Raw genomic sequence first — 21,960 nt, forward strand, 5'->3', positions numbered from 1 at the left:
CATCCTCCTGAAGGAGCTTCCCCAGAAGGGTCAGAGATGCCAAAACCCCAGAGCCAGCCCCAAATGTTTCCCTCAGCTTGGGCTGGTGGCCCTGCAGGGATGGGAATCACAGGAATTCTGCACCAAGCAGCTCCAGCTTGGGGAAAAGCAGAATTTCCAGAGCTGGAATTCCAAAGGGAGCTGGGAATGTGCAGCGTCAGTAAAATCAGGATGTGCTGAGGGCATCAGGAGCTCAAAAAAAACGCAGCCAAGTGAGGTAAAATCAGCATTTTGACCCTTGGATGAGAGAGAATCAAGACATCGCTGCAGGGTCTCCTCCCTCCTCACCCTTTCCTGTCACTCTGCACGACCCCAACTCAAATAGGTGGGTTAAAAATGGGAGGAAAATGAGGAATTAGAGCTCCCAATTCCCACCCTCTCCTTGTCAGCAGCAGGCAAACACAGCTTGAAGGTTTCATCACCTCACAGAGGTCAGGAAATTGAATTTATTCAGAAATTCCATTTTTTGACCTGAGAAAAATCCCCTGGTTCCTGCATTTCTTTGTGTGAGGGAGTAAAATCCATGAAATATTGAGCAGGGCAGAAGTTCCATTAAAAAAATAAAAAAGAAAAAGGAGTGATTCAAAAATATCAAAACATGTTACTTCACTAAGATTGAAACATTCCTCCTGATGAATGTTTAAAGTAAAATCACTTCCACATTAGAATAATAAAAGTCAAAACTAAACAAGAACATCCAAACCAAGTGTTTTGACATTATTGAAGGGAAACAAGTTGACATGAATCTTTCACAGCTTTCTCCATCAAATATTATTCATACAAGGGGAAATTTTTTTGACAAAACTGCATTTTCTGAGGGAAAAATGTAGCAGCAGGAATTTTGCAGAGCTCTTTGTGATGTTTGGCTGAGGGTGGTGGGTGGGAAATTGGGTGAGGAATGAGAAAAAAAACTCCCTCACACCGCCCCAAATCCAGGCTGCTCATCCCTGGGAATTCCTGCTCTTGAAGGAGGAAAGGGGGGAAAATTAGGATTTTTCTGAGGGGAAAATGAGGATTTTTTTTCTGAGGGGAAAATGAGGATTTTTTTTCTGAGGGAAAATGAGGATTTTTCTGAGGGAAAAGAAGGATTTTTTCTGAGGGAAAATGACGATTTTTCTGAGGGGAAAAGGAAGATTTTTCTGAGGGGAAAATGAGGATTTTTTTTTCTGAGGGGAAAATGAGGATTTTTTTTCTGAGGGAAAATGAGGATTTTTTTTCTGAGGGAAAATGAGGATTTTTTTTCTGAGGGAAAATGAGGATTTTTGGAGCTGCCAGCAAGTCAAACTCAGGTTTCTGGAAGGGGTAGCCACAGGGTGAAGGATTTTTGAGACTGTGGAAACCCCACAAATCTCATCCCCAGTCAGGAAACACCCAGGAAAATATTTTACCTCACACACAAGTTTTGTACTTAAATGAACTTGCTTAATTAATTAATGCTTATGGTGTCAGGTAGGAATTTAAGGAGGAGGGTGTTTCTGTTGCCTTTTAGTTTCTGCCTCCAAGAATGAATGAAAATGATCCCATTTTTATCTCATTCCAGCCCAAAGGATTTTACCTCATACTCAGGATTTTGTACTTAAATGACCTTGGCTTAATTAATTAATTAAAGCTAATGGTGTCAGGTAAGAATACGGAGGAATCAAGACCAGGGTGTTTTTGTTGCACTTTAGTTTTTGCCTCCAAGAATGAATGAAAATGATCCCATTTTTATCTCATTCCAGCCCAAAGGATTTTACCTCACACTCAGGATTTTGTACTTAAATGACCTTGGCTTCATTAATTAAAGCTTATGCCGTCAGGTAGGAATTTAGAGGAGGGTGTTTCTGTTGCCTTTTAGTTTTTGCCTCCAAGAATGAATGAAATTGGGTGATTTGTTGGGAAAACTCCTTGCCCTGGAGCTGGTGCCTTCAACATCCATCAGGATATTCCTGCAGAATTCCCAGCCCGTTCAACCTTTATTTCTTCTACTGATGAACCTGAGTTTATGCCAAGCAACAGCATAAATGTAAATGAATTTTATAAATTCCTGTGGTAAGAACAGAAACATCACAAAAAACCCCACCAAAAAGCAGAACAAAGCCAAATTGTAATTCACTGTCACATTGTTTTAATAGAAAGCCAGAATTTCAAATTAAAACCAGATTTATGGGCGCTCCCACAGTAATTTAATTTGGATTTCTGCTGGAATTGGGAAGGAGCTGAGTCAGGTCTGAGCCCCCTGCTGCAGGCAGGGGATGATTAAAAGCTGTTTATTGTCAGGGGAGTGCTGAGCAAGGCTTTGGCTGTGGAGAGCTGGAATTCAGCCCCACGGTGCTAAAGAGGCTTAGGAGCTCTGCAGGGGCTGGAGCTGGAGATTTCCTCCCCTGCCCTTTGTGCTTTTCATCAAACTTTTTCATCTTACCACAGGAATTGATACAATTGATTTACCTTTATGCTCTTGCTTGGAATAAACTCCAGTTCTTCAGCAGAAGGAATAAGGATTTTATTTTTCTTTTTTCAAACTTTGCTGGGATGAGCTGCTGCTTCCTGCAGCTCTTTTGCCAATTATCCAGGTGGGAATCCAGCCCTGGATTTATATTATTTTAGGTTCTGCATCTCCTGCCCCACTGTTTTGTTGGTGTTGGGATCTCTCAGGAGGCCAAGGGGTTTCCATCCCTGTTGCTCTGCTCTCCCATTAAATTAAATTTAATTTAAATTAAATGAAATTTAATGGCTTGAGTTTGTCACAAAGCAGGAGCCACAGAAGGGCTTTGAGCTCTTTTTGCCAAGGTCCTGTTCCTGGTGTTTAAGCCTGGCCTAAAGCTCAGGAGAGGGTTTATTTACAATAATTTTCCTGGTCCTAGCAAAGCCAGGCCCAGCGCTGCACCTGCTCTGCTCTGATATTTTTGAGTGGCAGGGAGGAGCAGGAAGGGATTTTTCCTTTTAATTCACCCCCTCCTTGCTGTGTTTCCTCTTTAGATCCTTTTTTATCTCCTTCAGGGAATCCCAGACTGGTTTGGGTTGGAAGGAGCTTCGAAAGCCCCTCCTGTTCCACCTCTCCATGGGGTCAGAACATCCCAACACCCGTGACAACAGCAAACAGCTTAGGCCAGACTTGATCACTCACATTTTGCTGCATTCTGGGAAGATTTTTTTTTTTTTTAAATCCCAATATTAACTTTTATTAACTTTGATTTCACCTGAAAGAGCCCAGTTGACACCAGAGATCTGCTGGAACCAGAGATTCCCCATCCCATCCCCTCCCACAGGCACAATCTGTTTCTATCAGCTGAAATTCCCATTTTTTTCCCCAATAAAACACCTGAAATGGCAACGGGGCAGCCCCCACCCAGCCAGCTTGGATGGGAAAGGAAACTCTAAAGGAAAAAAGAATAAAACCAAACTTGCAGAGTTTTGATTTATTTAGCAAAGCTCCCTTTTCTCCCCAATCCCTGCACTCGTTTTGATTTATTTAGAGGAGCTCCCTTTTCTCCCCAATATCTACATTCATTTTTGATTTATTTAGAGGAGCTCCCTTTTCTCCCCAATATCTACATTGATTTTTGATTTATTTACAGGGGCTCCCTTTTCTCCCCAATCCCTGCACTGATTTTTGATTTATTTAGAGGAGCTCCCTTTTCTCCCCAATATCTGCACTGATTTTTGATTTATTTAGAGGAGCTCCCTTTTCTCCCCAGTATCTGCACTGATTTTTGATTTATTTAGAGGAGCTCCCTTTTCTCCCCAATATCTACATTGATTTTTGATTTATTTAGAGGAGCTCCCTTTTCTCCCCAATATCTACATTGATTTTTGATTTATTTAGAGGGGCTCCCTTTTCTTCCCAATCCCTGCACTGATTTTGATTTATTTAGAGGAGCTCCCTTTTCTCCCCAATATCTGCACTGATTTTTGATTTATTTAGAGGAGCTCCCTTTTCTCCCCAATATCTACATTGATTTTTGATTTATTTAGAGGGGCTCCCTTTTCTTCCCAATCCCTGCACTGATTTTGATTTATTTAGAGGAGCTCCCTTTTCTCCCCAATATCTGCACTGATTTTTGATTTATTTAGAGGAGCTCCCTTTTCTCCCCAATATCTACATTGATTTTTGATTTATTTAGAGGGGCTCCCTTTTCTTCCCAATCCCTGCACTGATTTTGATTTATTTAGAGGAGCTCCCTTTTCTCCCCAATATCTGCACTGATTTTTGTTTTATTTAGAGGAGCTCCCTTTTCTCCCCAATCCCTGCACTGATTTTTGATTTATTTAGAGGAGCTCCCTTTTCTCCCCAATATCTGCACTGATTTTTGATTTATTTACAGGGGCTCCCTTTTCTCCCCAATCCCTGCACTCAGCTGGTCCCTGATATTTTGGGAAAAGGGGAATTGGGAGGGAGGAGCCTGGGTTACCTTCGTAGGTGGCTTTGAAGCCCAGCAGGTTGCTGACACTGTCGGTCTGGAACAGGAGCCACATCTGGTGCTGGGTGCTGACAATGAGGTCTGGGACTGTGGTGCCTGTCAGGCTGCAAAAAGAAGTAAGAAAAATAAATTAATATAATGTAATATATAAAAATTAGTTGAAATAATAATGATTTAAAAGATTTTATGTTTATATTAATTATATATTGGTAAATTATACTGTTATTAAATTATATATTATATTAAAGAATATAATACAATAGAATATAATATAATACAATAGAATACAATACAATAGAATACAATACAATACAATATAATACAATAGAATATAATAATTAAATTTATATAATAATATAAATAAAACCATAATGATATAATAGATAATAATATGATAATATAATAAAGATATAATATAAAACCATAATATAAAATATTATATAACTATGAATAATATATAAATATTGTGTGATTATAAAAATATAATAGAATACATAATAATAGAATAAAAACAGCCTCAAAGTGGCCTCAGATTCATCACCCTCAAATAAAGGACTCTGCAGGAGAAGGAAATGCCAAACTAATTAAGAATCACCCCAAAAACCTGGGAGATTTTGGAGCCTGGTGAAAATCCTTCCATGTTCAGTCTTGCCCCACCACCCTCAGTGCAATAATTACAATTCCCTGCTGTTGTTGGATCAGATCACCCAGCAGCCAAAGGAATCGTTTCCCTGCTCGCTGAGGCAAAACATCAGCAAAGAAATCAAATTCCCAGGAGCCAAAGTGAGCCCTGAGTGACTGAATCCCCTGAACTGCCCTCGCAGCAGTTTGCAGGAGCACAGAAAATGACTTTCCATCCATTCCCTGCTCCATTGCTGCCCTGAGAGAAGTTTCTAGGAAAGGAAAAAAAGCACCCAGAGTGCCAGAATCCAGAACATTCCTCTGGCTGCCCTGGGATATTCCAGACCCTGGAAGGGGGCTCAGAGACCTTGGCACGGAATCAAAACCCACAGTGCCTTTGATTTTAACCCATGGAAACAATTACCAACTTTGTGTGAAGATTTAAAAGCCACAAGAGTTTGAGTAGAAGGATAGCAAATTTATCACCAGGTGAAAAAGTAGAATTTTGCAGTTTTTAGAATGGGGGTTCAAGAGGCAAGATGGAGGAATCTGGGTGTGATCTGTCCTTCTTCTTCTTGGCCTCAATCTTCTGCTGTGATGGTGGCACTTTTAGATTGGTTTAAGGTAGAAGCTCACTGTCTAACATAGGTGATAGGTATTGGAAAAATATTGTAAATAAAGTACATGTAGTTCTTAGTATAAAAAGTTAACACCACCCCAAGGGTGGTCAGTGTGCCACAACCTGACCTGCCAGACAGATAAGGAAAAATAAACAACCTTGAGAAGGAGAACCAAGGAATCCTGACTTCTTCTTGGGTCTCAGGGCTGGGAAAAAGAGACTTTCTAACACCTTGGGGTCATCTCAACAGCAGAGACCTCGTCACCAGCAGGAGCCCCAAATGGGCTGAAAACCCTGTGAGCCTTTGAGAATCCAAACGTGCAGAACACCCCTGAGCCCCTGAGAAGTGCCACTAATCCCAGCAGGATCAGGGCTCTGCCTTCCCCTCAGCATCCTCCCAGGAGGGCTGAAATTGAGGGAAATGTCACTGATCTCCCCCTATTAACGAGGCTCATTCAGCCTCTGGGATTAATCACCTCAGCACAGCTTCAGAGCTTTATCCCCCACCCACAGGAGCATCTTTGGCACAGGCAGATGGAGCTCAGCTCCTGCCTCCCTTCCCAGGAGCAGCGTTTGTGTGGGTGGGATGATTATTCCAGGAGCAGGGCTCTTGTGTTGCCTGTGTTTAATGTTGTGATTATCCTGTTTCTGCTCAGGTATTATCTGCGAGAAATTCAGAAATTAACAGCAAGTGGAGAGGGGTGAGAGGGTTTTATTTTTTTATCTTTTCTGCAGGGTTTAAATAAATCCCAATTGATGTGTTCAGCTCTGGGTTGGGTCTGGTCCCAGCTACAACAGCAGCACTTGAAAGGCTCCTGGATAAAAGTAAACTCAGCAGAAGGGGACAGGGAATTGCTGGAGCAGAGGGATGTGAGGCTGATAAAGGGACAGGAGCCAGGCTCGGAATGTTGGGAATGTTCAGCCTGGAGAAGGGAAGAGTGAGACAGAGCTCCTGTCAGGAGAGCTGGAGAGGGACTCAGCACCAGAACTGCAGCGCCAGGACAAGGGGGAATGAACTCGAAGTGGAAAATTGGAGAATTGGGTGGGATTTTGGGGAGAAATTGCTCCTGCCAGAGGAGGGATGTGATCCAGGTTGGGAAAGTTGGGAATGCTCAGCCTGGATTAGGGAATGTTCAGTGGAGCCCTCAGAGCAGCTGTCAGGAGAGCTGGAGAGGGACTCAGCACCAGAACTGCAGTGCCAGGAAAAGGGGGAATTAATTCAAACGGGAAAAGGGGAGAATTGGGTGGGATTTTGGGAAGAAATTGCTCCTGCCAGAGGAGAGATGTGATCCAGGTTGGGAGAGTTGGGAATGTTCAGCCTGGAGAAGGAAAGATCAGTGGAGCCCTCACAGCAACCAGGAACTGCAGTGCCAGGACAAGGGGGAATGAATTCAAAAGGGGAGAATTGGGTGAGATTTTGGGGGGAAATTGCTCCTGCCAGAGGAGAGATGTGAGGCTGATAAAGGGACAGGATCCAGGCTGGGAATGTTCAGCCTGGAGAAGGAAAGGTTGAGTGGAGCCCTCACAGCTCGTGCCAGGAGAGCTGGAGAGGGACTCAGCACCAGAACTACAGTGCCAGGAAAAGGGGAATGGCTTCTAACTGGAAAAAGGGAGAATTTTGTAGGATTTGGGGGAGGAATTCCTGGCTGTGAGGGTGGGCAGGCCCTGGCACAGGGTGCCCAGAGCAGCTGTGGCTGCCCCTGGATCCCTGGCAGTGCCCAAGGCCAGGCTGGACAGGCTTGGAGCACCCTGGGACAGTGGAAAGTGTCCCTGTCATGGCTGGATGAGCTTTAAGGTCCTTCTACCCCAAACCATCCCAGGATTCTGTGTCACCTCCCAGTGCGGGTGACATTAACTCTGCTCCCTGCCAAGTGCCAGCTCCTCTCCAGGGCAGGGATCTCAGGGAAATGGGGCCACCCTGGGCATCACAGAACCTGTCCTGCCCATCCAGGCCCTGTCCCTGTCCCTCACAGGCCCCAGGGACAGGGACACCATGCCCAGCCTCTCGAACCTGGAGTGGTTTTTGTTTTGTTTTTCCTGCAATCACAATCCCAGCCAAGCTCTGCCCCGATTTCCCTGACCTGCAGCAGGATTTTATTGATCTCAGGGTGCTGTTAAATGAAGACGTGATCTTGTTTTAGTGCCTGCTTTGCATCCCAGAGATGTTCAGGAGTGTTATTGTTGATTCTCAGTTTATTTACTGAAGCAGCAGCCAGGCAGGAATGAGGAAAACTCCAAGAGGAAAAAAAAACACCAGGAAAAGGAGCTTCAAAGCTTTCTGTATCCTTTGCCACCCCACTTTTAACAAGCTGGGGTGGAGGATTGATTTGGGTGCTTGTTAATTCAGAAAATTAAATTCCTACAGCCTGAAAATCTGCTCTGCTCCCATTTTCATTTGGGAATGAGCCTGGAAAAGAATCCTTCCCAGCTCAGTTTGGGGTGGAATTTGCTGCTCTGCATCTCCCCTCAAGTGCATTCCTTGACTGGGAAGGCAGCAGGGCTGAGCTCCTCAACAGCCAAGGAAAAAAATTGGAATTATTGCCTTTGACAGGAGTTGCTGCATTTTGATTCTCCCAAAGAAACCTCACTTTGTATCCAGGTATTATTCCTGAATAATCCAGCTAAGAGTGGGCAGAAAACTCTGGAAAAAGTGATCCATGGGTTTTCAAGCACGTTAATTAGCACTGTAGTCTTCACAGCTCTCTTCCATTTCATTACTTTTCAATTAATCCTCCCAGATTATTAAAAAAATATATATATCCCTGGAAGGATTAGCAGGAGGAATTTACTGAAAATTTCCTGGGAAAAGATTCCAGGCACTGCACCTTGCTCAGCCACAGATATTCCAAATTTGCATCAGCACCACCTGGCCAGGTGCATTCCTGCAGGACAGAATTGGGGAACTGGTAGTCACATATAAAGCACAGAGGGGACAATTTTCTGTCCCCAAAGTGACAGAAAACCACTTAAAAAAACTCCTAAAACTGGATCCCTGCATCCCAAGCCCACAACCTCATCTGGCCAGGTGCATTCCCACAGGCAAAAATTGGGGAATTGGTTTTCACACGTAAAGCACAGAAAAGAAAATTTTCTGTCCCCAAAGTGACAAAAAAAACAAACACTAAAAAAAGCCCTAAAACCACTGGATCCCTGTGTGCCAAGCCCTCAGCTGCACCTGGCCAGGTACATTCCCTCAGAAGAAAACTGGGGTATTGGAACTCACACATATAGCACAGATGGGACAATTTTCTGTCCCCAAAGTGACAGAAAACCACTAAAAAAAGAAAGCCCTAAAACCACCAGATCCCTGCCTGCCAAGTCCACAACCTCTCCTGACCAGGTGCATTCCTGCAGGAGGGAACTGGGGAATTGGTACTCACACATAAAGCACAGATGGGACAAATTTCTGTTCCCAAAGTGACAACCAGCCCCAAAACCCACTGGATCCCTGCATCCTAAACCCTCAGCCCCACCTGGCCAGGTGCATTCTGCTACTCACACATAAAGCTCAGAGAAAACAATTTAAGAAAATCCAATTTTCTGTCCCAAAAGTGACAAACAGCGCCAAACCCACTGGATCCCGGCATCCTAAACCCTCAGCCCCACCTGGCCAGGTGCATTCTGCTACTCATACATAAAGCTCAGAGGGAACAATTGGGACAGAAAATTGGATTTCCTTAAAAAGTGACAACCAGCCCCAAACCCACTGGATCCCTGCATCCTAAAGCCTCAGCCTCATCTGGCCAGGTGCATTCTGCTACTCACACATAAAGCTCAGAGAAAACAATTTAAGAAAATCCAATTTTCTGTCCCAAAAGTGACAAACAGCGCCAAACCCACTGGATCCCGGCATCCTAAACCCTCAGCTCCACCTGGCCAGGTGCATTCAGCTACTCACACATAAAGCTCAGAGGGAACAATTAAGGAAATCCAATTTTTTGTCCCCAAAGTGACAACCAGACCCAAACCCACTGGATCTCTGCATCCTAAACCCTCAGCCCCACCTGGCCAGGTGCATTCTGCTACTCACACATAAAGCTCAGAGAAAACAATTTAAGAAAATCCAATTTTCTGTCCCAAAAGTGACAACCAGCCCCAAACCCACTGGATCCCGGCATCCTAAACCCTCAGCCCCACCTGGCCAGGTGCATTCTGCTACTCATACATAAAGCTCAGAGGGAACAATTAAGGAAATCCAATTTTCTGTCCCCAAAAGTGACAACCAGCCCCAAAACCCACTGGATCTCTGCATCCTAAACCCTCAGCCCCACCTGGCCAGGTGCATTCTGCTACTGACACATAAAGCTCAGAGAAAACAATTTAAGGAAATCCAATTTTCTGTCCCAAAAGTGACAACCAGACCCAAAACCCACTGGATCCCTGCATCCTAAACCCTCAGCCCCACCTGGCCAGGTGCATTCTGCTACTCACACATAAAGCTCAGAGGGAACAATTAAGGAAATCCAATTTTCTGTCCCCAAAAGTGACAACCAGACCCAAACCCACTGGACCCCTGCATCCTAAACCCTCAGCCCCACCTGGCCAGGTGCATTCTGCTACTCACACATAAAGCTCAGAGGGAACAATTAAGGAAATCCAATTTTTTGTCCCCAAAGTGACAACCAGACCCAAACCCACTGGATCTCTGCATCCTAAACCCTCAGCCCCACCTGGCCAGGTGCATTCTGCTACTGACACATAAAGCTCAGAGGGAACAATTTAAGGAAATCCAATTTCCTGTCCCCAAAGTGACAACCAGCCCAAACCCACTGGATCTCTGCATCCTAAACCCTCAGCCCCACCTGGCCAGGTGCATTCTGCTACTCACACATAAAGCTCAGAGAAAACAATTTAAGAAAATCCAATTTTCTGTCCCAAAAGTGACAACCAGCCCCAAACCCACTGGATCCCTGCATCCTAAAGCCTCAGCCTCATCTGGCCAGGTGCATTCAGCTACTCACACATAAAGCTCAGAGGGAACAATTGAGGGAAATCCAATTTTCTGTCCCCAAAGTGACAACCAGCCCCAAAACCCACTGGATCCCTGCATCCTAAACCCTCAGCCCCACCTGGCCAGGTGCATTCTGCTACTCACACATAAAGCTCAGAGAAAACAATTTAAGAAAATCCAATTTTCTGTCCCAAAAGTGACAACCAGACCCAAAACCCACTGGATCTCTGCATCCTAAAGCCTCAGTCCCACCTGGCCAGGTGCATTCTGCTACTCACACATAAAGCTCAGAGGGAACAATTGAGGGAAATCCAATTTTCTGTTCCAAAAGTGACAACCAGCCCCAAACCCACTCAGCCCCACCTGGCCAGATGCATTCCCACCAAGGGAATTGAGGAGCTGGTACTCACACATAGAGCACGGATTTCTGGTCTCCGACCTGGCCTCCGTCCCCCACTGTCAGGGTGTCGTAGCCTCTCTCCAGCTCGAATTCCTCGAAGGTGAGTTTAATCACCTGCCACAAACACAATTAACATAATTAATTCATCAATTAACACCAAGCCCTGCTCGTGGATCCCGCAACAGCTTCCAAGAGCATCGAAATCTCCAAAACATCCCCAAAAGTTGGGTGGTTTTTCTTGGTTTTTTGTTAGTTTTTTTTTTGTTGTTTTTTTTTTTTTTCTCTGAAAACTGGAAATGTAATTAATTTAATTGAATTTTTTAATGATTTATATTTATTGATGATTTTTGTTAAAGAGCCAGGGAGCCACCAGCACCCCAAACCTGGATCTGCTGAAGTAACAGAACAGCAGCTCGTGCAGTTCTAACCTGAAGCTTTACAAGCTTGTATTTATTTACCCATTGTATTTATTTACCTATTTTCCTTTTTCTTTTTTTGAATATTGTATTTATTTACCCATTTTCCTGTTCTTTTTTTATATTGTACTTATTCACCCATTTTCCTTTTTTTAATATATATTGTATTTATTTACCCATTTTCCTGTTTGTTTTTTGGGGTTTTTTAATATTGTACTTATTTATCTATTTTCCTGTTTTTTTTTTAAAAAATATTGTACTTATTTACCCACTTTTCTGAGTTTTTTTAAAATACTGTATTTATTTACCCATTTTCCTGGTTTTTTAAATACTGTATTTATTTACCCATTTTCCTGTTAGTTTTTCTAACATTGTATTTATTTACCTATTTTCCATTTTGTTTTTTTTTTTAATATTGTGTTTGTTTACCCATTTTTCTGGTTTGTTTTTTTTAAATATTGTGTTTATTTACCCACTGTATTTATTTACCCATTTTCCTGGTTTGTTTTTTTAAATATTGTGTTTATTAACCCATTTTCCTGGTTTGTTTTTTTAAATATTGTATTTATTTACACATTTTCCTGGTTTGTTTTTTTTTAATATTGTATTTATTTACCCATTGTATTTATTTACCCATTTCCTGGTTTGTTTTTTGTGTTGAATATTGTATTTATTTCCCCATTTCCTGTTTGGCTTTTTTAAAATATTGTATTTATTTACCCATTTTCCTGAGTTTTGGAATTTTTTTCTCTGAAAGTTGGAAATGTAATTAATTTAATTTAATTATTTTATGATTTGTTAAAGAGCAGAGAGCCACCAGCACCCCCAAAACTGGAACTGCTAAAGTGACAGCAAAGCCAGGAAAATGGGAAAATGGGATGAAACTCCTGATTGCAAAGCGATTGGAAGTTCAGTCACATTTTGAGGAGAAAAATCCACAATAATTCACTCCAGCAGCTGTAACCTGAAGCTTTCCAAGCTCATTCCTCATTTCCCTGCCCCTCAGGCTCCAGAATTTCCCCCTCATTTTGGGATAAATCATCCCCTTCTCCCTCCATCAGCTTGGACGCGGCTTTTTTTGGGAATAACCCCAGGAGAAACCTCAACCAGCAACATCCATTATGTCAAAAAAAAAAGGCCAGAAATAACTTTTATGCAAATTTCCCAATTATCATATGCATTTCTCAGCTCCCCAGAGATTTCTTTTCCCCACTGTGGTTGGAATTAATTCCCAAAGCACCAGGGCTCAGCTAAAAAAAAACCTGAATATTCCCAAAAGAGGTTCTGATGTTCCCACTCTGCAGAGGAAAAAAATCCCAATTTGTCAATGAGGAGGCCTCAGCCCTGTGGATGCAAAATTCCCAATTTTGAGGGGAAAATTGTAAATTTGGAGGGGATTTTGGGGCTCAGTGGGTCTCAGGCTCTTTTTTAAACAAATATAGAGCAGAAGACTTGCAAATAATTCCTAAATTCAGCTCCCTGCTTCTTCCAAAGCTCCATGGAACAGGAGCTGATCAAAAAACCACTGAGACCATGAAAAGATTACAAAAAAAAAAATTACAAAATATTATTTCCAAGTATTTTATGGGAATTATTGGAAGTAATTCATCCCCAATCCTTCCCTCAGGCAGGAAATGCTGGGATCATCCCTGAGGGACAAGCAGGGTGACCTTCCCAAAGGATTTGGTGCTTTCCTCCCAACCCTCCCTGCTCCAGGAGAGCTTCTCCCAACCTGGAAATTAAAGTTTCCACCATGAAACACCTAAAACCAAAAGAATCCCTTCAAAAAGTGACATGAATTGAATTAATTAAAGCTATTTATCATTTCAAAGGCAATGGGATCTCCTCTTCCAGCTGACAAATTTCCATATTTCTGTGGATGATGGAGCAGAACCTGCAGCTCCTTGTTGGGAAATCCTAAAATTGATGGATTTGACCAATTCCAATCTTTTTTAAGATTTAGGAAAGCAGGGAGAGCTGTGGCCTTCCCACAGGAGTTGCTTTTTTTTTTCTTCCCTGCTTCAGGAGAGGTTTTCCCTCCCTGTAAACAACACTGAAACACCTAAACCCAAGAAAAATCCCTCAAAACCTGACATTAATTGAATTAATTAAAGCTGTTTATCATTTCAAAGGCAAAGGCAATGGGATCTCCTCTCACAGCTCAAAAATTTCCATATTTCAGTGTATGACAGAGCAGAACCTGCAGTTCCTTGGGCTGTGGAATATCTGATCCAAGCTGGGAAATCTTAAAATGAATGGATTTGACCAATTCCAATCTTTTTTAAGATTTAGGAAAGCAGGGAGAGTTGTGGACTTCCTAAAGGATTTGCTGCTTTTCTTCCCTGCTTTAGGTTTTCCCTCCCTGTAAACAACACTGAAACACTCAAACACCTCAAAAAATCCTTCAAAAATTGACATTAATTGAATTAATTAAAGCTATTTATCATTTCAAAGGCAAAGGGATCTCCTCTCACAGCTGACAGATTTCCATAGTTCTGTGGATGACAGAGCAGAACCTGCAGTTCCTTGTTGGGAAATCTGAAAATGGATGGATTTGACCAATTTCCATCTCATTTCTGTACATGTGTGACTGCCCTGGCCTGGGAATGATCAATCCCCGTCCATTTTCCCCTGGCAATGGGAATTGAGTGTTTGGTGCCCTCACAGCTTTTTCCAGTCTCACCCCATTACAAGGAGAGCCAGGGCTCATATTTAAATTTAAACCAGTGCAAAAATGTCAATAAATTCACAATACTGCATAAATAGCATGAGATAGACCCAAACCTCACTCCTCTGCCCTTGGGGGCTGAAATCCTGCTGGATAAAGGGGAAAAAATTGGAAAAAATCAGCATTCCTGGCACAGCCTCCCTGCCCTGATGAGCTGGGCACCTCCCCACACCAGATATCAAAGGGGCTTAGATTGCAAGTAATTACACTCACTTTTAATTACAACCCTGAACTAAACGAGCCTTCAGCAGGGAGGGAAGGGCAGGGATTTCAGGACAGCTGGGGAAATATGAGGAAGAGTCTGTGTGGGGACAGAAACTGAGCCTGGGGGGCTGAAAAAACCCACATGTGAGGGTGAGGAGGGGCTGGAAAACGTAGAACCCTGGAAGTGTCCAGGGCCAAGGTGGAGAGGGCTTGGAGCAACCTTGGATAGTGGAGGAGTCTGGATGTGTCTGGAGGGGTCTGGATGAGTTTGGAGGGGTTTGGATGAGTTTGGAAGTATCTGGATGAGTTTGGAGATGTCTGGAATTGTCTGCATCTGGATGTGCATGGATATGTTTGGAGGTGTCTGGATTTGTCTGGATGTTCCTGGATGTGCTTGGATGTGTCTGGAATATTTGGAAGCATCTGGGTGTGTCTGGAAGTGTCTGGATGAGTTTGAAAATGTCTGGATATGTTTGGAGAGGTCTGGATGCGTTTGGAAGTGTCTGGATGTTTCTGGATGTGTCTGGAAGTGTTTGGAAGGGCCTGCAGGTGTCTGGAATTGTCTGGATGAGTTTGGAAGTGTCTGGATGAGTTTGAAAATGTCTGGATATGTTTGGAGAGGTCTGGATGCGTTTGGAAGTGTCTGGATGTTTCTGGATGTGTTTGGATGTGCTTGGAGGGGTCTGGATTTGTCTGGATGAGTTTGGAGGTGTCTGGAATTGTCTGGAAGCACAGCCACCTTTCAGGGGTTGTGGAGGGTAATGAGGTCACCCCTGAGTGTCCCTTTGTCCAGGCTGAGCTCCCTCAGTGGTTCCTCAAAGGGTTTGTGTTCCCAGCCCCTCTGGATGAGCTCAAGAATCCCAACATTCCTCCCAAACTGAGGGCCCAGAAGCACAGGCACCTTTCAGGAGGGTGATGAGGGCACCCCTGAGTCTCCTTTTGTCCAGGACAAACACCCCCAACTCCCTCAGTGGTTCCTCACAGGGTTTGTGTTCCCAGCCCCTCTCGATCAGCTCAAGAGTTCCAAAATCCTTCCCAAACAGAGGGCCCAGGAGCACAGACACCTTTCAGGAGCTGCAGAGAGTGATGAGGGCACCCCTGAGCCTCCTTTTGTCCCTCAGTGGTTCCTCACAGGGTTTGTGTTTCCAGCCCCTCTGGATGGGCTCAGAAATCCCAAAATCCTTCCCAAATCGAAGGTCCAGAAGCACAGGCACCTTTCAGGAGGGTGATGAGGGTGATGAGGTGACCCCTGAGTCCTTTTGTGTCCTTTTGTGCAGGACAAACATCCCCACCTCCCTCAATGGTTCCTCACAGGGTTTGTGCTCCCAGCCCCTCTAGATCAGCTCAAGTCCCAAAATTCTTTCCAAGCTGAGGGCCCAGAAGCAGAGCCACCTTTCAGGGGTTGTGAAGGGTGATGAGGTGACACCTGAGCCTCCTTTTGTCCCTCAGTGGTTCCTCACAGGGTTTGTGCTCCCAGCCTCTCTGGATGAGCTCCCAACATCCTTCGCAAGCTGAGGGCCCAGAAGCACAGCCACCTTCCAGGAGCTTTGGAGGGTGACGAGGTGACCCCTGAGTGTCCAGGCCATGCCCCCCCAGCTCCCTCAGTGGTTCCTCACTCAGGGGTTGTGCAGGGTGACGAGGTGACCCCTGAGTGTCCGTCTGTCCAGGCCAAGCCCCCCCAGCTCCCTCAGTGGTTCCTCACTCAGGGGTTGTGCAGGGTGACGAGGTGACCCCTGAGTGTCCGTCTGTCCAGGCCAAGCCCCCCAGCTCACCTTGGCGGGGTTGAGGGCGGTGATGACCCACACACAGTAGGCGTTGTTGTCGTACTGCACGGGGTAGTTGGGGGACGTGATGACGCCACTGGGCCCGCGCAGGTACGTGTCACACATCCTGGCTGGGGACACAAACAGGGACACTCAGCACTGCTGGGGGGCAGGAGGAGGGATGAGCTTGGGATGGAGGCGGGAGGAGGTGGAAAAGGGAAGAGGGGGAAAGAATGGAGAAGTTGGTGTTTTCGCGGCCTACACTGCTCCTTTTTTACACCGCGGTGGTGAAAATGAGGGGTTTCTCTGTGAGGAGTGGGGCCATCAACCCTTGATCCCATCAGACCTTGACACCATCAATCACTGATCCCATCAAACCCCGATCCCATCAATCACTGATCCCACCAAGCCCCAATCCTAATAGTCCCTGATCCCATCAAACCCTGATCCTATAAAACCTCTGATCCCATCAATGCCTGATGCCAACAATCTCTGATCCCATCAACCTCTGATCCCAACAAACCCTGATTTCACCCAAACCTGATCCCCAACAATCCGTGATCCCAACAACTTCTGATCCCATAAAATCCTGATGCCAACAATCCCTGATCCCATCAATCCCTGATCTCACCCAAACCCGATCCCATCAAACCCAGATCCCAACAACCCCTGATCTCACCCAAATCTAATCCCAACAACCTCCGATCCCATCAAACCTAATTCCCCAACAATCCATGATCCCAACAAACCCTGATCCCAACAACCCCGAACCCATAAAACCCTGATGCCAACAACTCCTGAACCAACCCAAACCTGATCCCAATAATTCCGGATCCGAACAAACCCTGATCCCAACCAAACCTGATCCCAACAACTCCTGATCATACCCAAATATGATCCCAATAAACCCCAATCCCATCAACCCATGATCCCGACAAACCCTGATCCCACCAAACCCCAATTCCATCAATCCTTGTTCCCACTTCCCCTCAGACCAACACCCAACTCTCTATGCTCACATTGATTTATTTCCTTTTTTCCCTCACAAAAACCCTTCCCCATCCAGGCCAGGAATGACACATCTCCTTCCTGATGTCCCCAAAAAACCCCATTCCCTTTCTTCCTGCACATCAAACCCCCAAAACCCTGCACAGCCGGGATTTATTAGGTCATTATTAAGTATTTATCAGCTGGTTTCCTTCTGTGGGCTCAGAACTAAGGTGGAAACTCAGCTCTGCATCTTCAAAACATCTCAGGTAAAGGAAAAACTGGGAAAAGTGCTTAAGCAGGGAAAATTTTGCCTGTGGAATGCCTTTCATGTAATATTTAGCTGAAATATTCCACAAAAAAAAAGTGAGGAAAAACATCCTGGTTCTGGAAATATTCTCTGCTGTGATGGAGCCTCAAAATTAATTTATTGTTGAAGTTTATTTATTTATTTAAATGTATGATTTAATTTTGGAGATGTATTTGCATTTGTGGAGTCTGCAAAGTTTGGGTTTTTTTGGTTTTTTTTTTTTTTTCCCTTTGGAAAAAAAAAAATCATCTCCTGGCCAAGCTGTAGGAAGAGAACTTTCCCCCAAAGTTTTCTCACTGGAGATTAAGAAATTATTGAAACCCAAGGGGTTAAAATGTGGGACTGACTCTGGAATTTTAGAAAAACCCAATTTAAAAAATGCCACAAACTGGGAGAAAAATCAGCAGAAAGCTGAAATAAAATTGAAACTTTTTAAATAGAAAAAAAAACCCCAAAATATGAAAGTCAGCAGCTAAAAAAAATTAAGTTGATTCACAGAGACAGAATAATGCTGGCAAATCCTTTCTTATCTCTTGCAGGAGGACACCATAAATTTCCTTTACAGTGTCACATATTTATGCCAAATATCCTCTTACACTGATTCCATTTATTCCAGGCTTGTTTCAAGAATTACATGAGATTCCAAAGCCCTGAAAAAATCTGCAGATGAAATTAAAGAAAAAAAGAACTGGGGAAAAAAACCCTCCTTATTTATGATTTAAAGAGCTTTAAAGGGATTCAATTAAAAATATTACAAGTTGTTCTTTATTAGCATTACAAATATCACAATGTGACATTTCAGAGAGGGAATGAAAACAAAATGGCCAAGGGCAAAATGGGAAAAATGAGAAAAAAATTCCATTCCCTGATGGCTCATGGCACAGGATGAGGCTCCTGGGGAAGCACAGCCCCAAAATTTCACATTTCCAGTTAAAAATCTCCCTCCAGCTCTGCTTTTCCTGTTTTATTCCTGTCTTTCCTCTTACAGGAAAAGGAGGAGAGGGGAGAAAACACCTGGGATAGGAAGAGGGGTGATCCTGCTCAGGTTTGACATTCCCAAATTAAAAGAATGTTCTGGAGAGAGGGAAAGGAAGGGATTTAGGGACATTCACGGAGGAGTCTGTGAGGGGAAAAGGAGGTGCAGAAACAGAGGCTGAAAAAAGCTTTGAAGTGAGGGTGAGGAGGCCCTGAAGAAGATTTCCCAGAGAAATTTGGGTGCCCCATCCTTGGAAGTGTCCAAAGCCAGCCTGGGATGGGGAAGGTCTCCCTGCCCATGGAGCAACATTTTCCTTAAGGTTCCTCCCAACCCAAATCCCTCTGGGACTCTCTGACCTGGCCAAAGGATGACCTGAGGGCAGGATGGGTGAGAAACAGACAGGGAGGAGCTGGGAATTCCCACAAATCCCCAAATCCAGCCAAGCTGAGCCCCTCAGATTCCCTCTGAATTCCTGGGAATGTCCAAGGCCAGCATGGAGGGATGATGGAAGGAGCAGGATGGTCCTCAAGGTCCCTCCAACCCAAACCACTCTGAGATTTGACCTGAGGGCAGGATGGGTGATGGAAAAGGGGCAGGAAGGAACTAGAACTCATAAAAATCCCAAAATCCAGCCAGGCTGAGCCCCCTCAGACTCCCCCTGAATCCCTGGGAGTGTCCAAGGCCAGCTTGGAGGGACAATGGAAGGAGCAGGATGGTCCTACCCAAACCATTCTGGGATTATTTGACTGAGGGCAGGATGGGTGATGGAAAAGGGACAAGAAGGAGCTGAGAATTCCCACAAATCCCAAAATCCTGCCAAGCTGAGCCCCCTCAGGCTGCCCCTGGATCCCTGGGAGTGCCCAAGACCAGCTTGGAGGGACAGTGGAAAGAGCAGGACGGTCCTACCCAAACCATTCTGGGATTATTTGACCCAAGGGCAGGACGGGTGATAAATGGACAGGAAGGAGCTAGAAATTCCTAAAAACCCCCAAATCCAGGCAGGCTGAGCCCCTCAGACTCCCTCTGGATCCCTGGGAGTGTCTAAGAGAGTGGAAGGAGCAGGATGGTCCTCAAAGTCCCTCCAACCCAAACCACTCTGAGATTCGACCTGAGGGCAGGGCAGGATGGATGATGGAAAAGGAACAGGAAGGAACTAGAATTCCTAAAAATCCCAAAATTCAGCCAAACTCCCCCTGGATCCCTGGGAGTGTCCAAGGCCAGCATGGAAGGACAGTGGAAGAACAGGATGGTCCTCAATGTCCCTCCGACCCAAATCACTGTGAGATTCGACACAAGGGCAGGATGGGTGATGAAAAAGGGACAGGAAGGAGCTGGGAATTCCCAAAAATCCCCAAATCCTGGCAGGCAGAGCCCTCACCTCTACAGACGGGCCGGTGGTCGCTCCAGGCCACGATGATGTCGCTGACTCTCTTGCAGGTGATGCTCTTGGAGCCCTGCAGGTCGTAGCCCTCGTTGCAGGAGAACTGGATGCTGGAGCCCAGCCTGGAGAGGGGACACAGGGGACATCAGCCAGCTCCTGCACCCCAGGATTTGGGGCCAGAGCCGTCCCCTGGCCCTGCAGGCAGCAGGAAGGGAGGAGGGACCAGCTCTGCCCCCCCTCTGCTGTGTCTGCCCCAGGTGCTGATGCCCAAATCCCAAATTTTAGTGACATTTCAGTGGGAATTTCATCCTGGGAGAGGACGTGCTCAGCGTTCTCAAAGTGAAATAAAATTCTTTATCAACTGCTGAGAGTTCTGCTCTTTGTTCTGTGGTTTGGATTCTGAGCTTTGTTCACTGGGGTAACACAATCAGCAGCTGGGAATTCATCCCGTGGAATTTAGGGACTTTATGGGATTCCCTTTCTTCTGCCCTCTCTCCTTTGCTGGATTTGAGGAGAATTCGATAGACTGGGATTTAACAGAGAGACACTTTCCATGAGCAAAACAGCTCCTGGAATCCCAAATTTTAGCAACATTTCAGTGGGAATTTCACCCACAGCTCTGAGAGAGGACACATTCAGAATTGTCATAAAGTGAAATAAAAATCTTTATCAACTGCTGCTGAGAGTTCTGCTCTTTGTTCTGTGGTTTGGATACTGAGCTTTGTTCACTGAGGTGACACAATCAGAGTTGGGAATTCATCCCGTGGAATTTAGGGACTGTTGGGATTCCCTTTCCTCTGCTGGACTTGAGGAGGATTTGACAGTCTGGGATTTGATTGAGAGACACTTTCCATGAGCAAAACCACCCTGGGCAGCAGAATCAGATGAAATATTGACTCCCCATGGCCACCAGCAGCTGGGGCATCCCTGCAAAGCAAAACTGGGAACTGGAAAGGAACAGCTCTGGTTTAAACTTCCTAAACCCCAATTAGCTGGCACCACACAGGCTCAGTGACAAGGAACCTCAGCCACCTCAAATTCTCTAAGGGCAGGGCCATGCTGAGGTTTGAGCTATTTTGAAAAGTGACTTTTTCTTTTGGCTGTTTCGGTTTTTCCAGGGGAGGGATGACAGCACAAAACGTGGATTGGGAAAGGATAAAAACACTCCAAGAGACCTTTGTGGAACAGCACACACAGGAAGGGTTTTACACACGTGTTCCCCAAAACTGGGCAGGATTTTGGGAGGGGGACAGAGAAAACAGAGCCCCCCCACACCAAGAGCACACCCAGGAGCTCATGCACAGAATAAAACAAAAAATATTCTTACCTAAAATCGTTGCCTATCCTTTTGCCTCTCTCGGGAATCCCAGGGTCTGGACACAAATTATGTCCCTGGGACACACCAACCTGAGTTACTACAAAGCAAAAAAACAGCACATACAGAGACAGAATAGCAAAAGGAACAATTCTTTCAGCAGCTGGCTTGGTGGATGTGGCGAGAAAAATGGCAACTGGGAGCTCAGAAACCTCAATGTTTTATTCCACAAAAACAACAGCTTTGGAAACAAATATCCTGCTCAGTTTACACACCTGAATGTTTTCTAGGAAATGCCAGCTAGGGACACAGTTTCCCCTCCATTCCACTACAGAAATACCTCTGGAAAAAGTTGATTTTTTGGTATTTTTTCCATTCTGCTAAATGACACCAATCACAGAGCCTGTTTGATTAAAACTCCACCTGCCACCCTTGAAGGTGATCTCAGAGCCTTCCAAACCCAGCCCAGCGTGCCAGGGAAAGAAAACAACTCCATGAAAAGGCAGGGAGTGATCCCAGGGAAGGAAAAACCAAGCACAGAACGAGAGGGGGAAAGGAGAGGGAGATGCAAGTCGAGGGTTTGAAAGCCAAGTCATTTAGTTGGAACATGGAGAAAAATTTATGGAGCAACCTGGATGCCAACAAACATGAAATCCATGGGGTGCTGGCCAGCACTGAAGAAAGCTCCCAGCTCCACCCTCCCCATTTCCAGCCCTCTCAAGGCGCAAAGGAGGGTTCAGGGTGGGGGAACCTGGGGGTCCCTCAGCCCTGGCACAGTCCTGATTTCCAGGCTGAATTCCAGCACAGCAATAAAGGACAAAAGGGGGATTTTGCCACAGGAACTCGATGG

At 45.0% G+C, this 21,960-nt stretch overlaps 1 protein-coding gene across 1 annotated transcript in view; it reads right to left on the bottom strand.

The window, feature by feature from the left end:
• CSMD2 (CUB and Sushi multiple domains 2) overlaps positions 1–21,960 on the bottom strand; it is a 234,388-nt gene that overhangs the window by 110,796 nt on the left and 101,632 nt on the right. Inside the window, exons 8-12 of the mRNA XM_059488507.1 lie at positions 21,123–21,210; positions 19,793–19,917; positions 16,151–16,272; positions 11,041–11,144; positions 4,431–4,543 (exon numbers count right to left, since the gene is read on the bottom strand). Coding sequence (XP_059344490.1) covers positions 4,431–4,543; positions 11,041–11,144; positions 16,151–16,272; positions 19,793–19,917; positions 21,123–21,210 — 552 coding nt within the window. The remainder of the gene's footprint in view (positions 1–4,430; positions 4,544–11,040; positions 11,145–16,150; positions 16,273–19,792; positions 19,918–21,122; positions 21,211–21,960) is intronic.

This window comes from Ammospiza nelsoni, chromosome 25, assembly GCF_027579445.1.
Source record: "Ammospiza nelsoni isolate bAmmNel1 chromosome 25, bAmmNel1.pri, whole genome shotgun sequence".
Lineage (NCBI taxonomy): Eukaryota > Metazoa > Chordata > Aves > Passeriformes > Passerellidae > Ammospiza > Ammospiza nelsoni.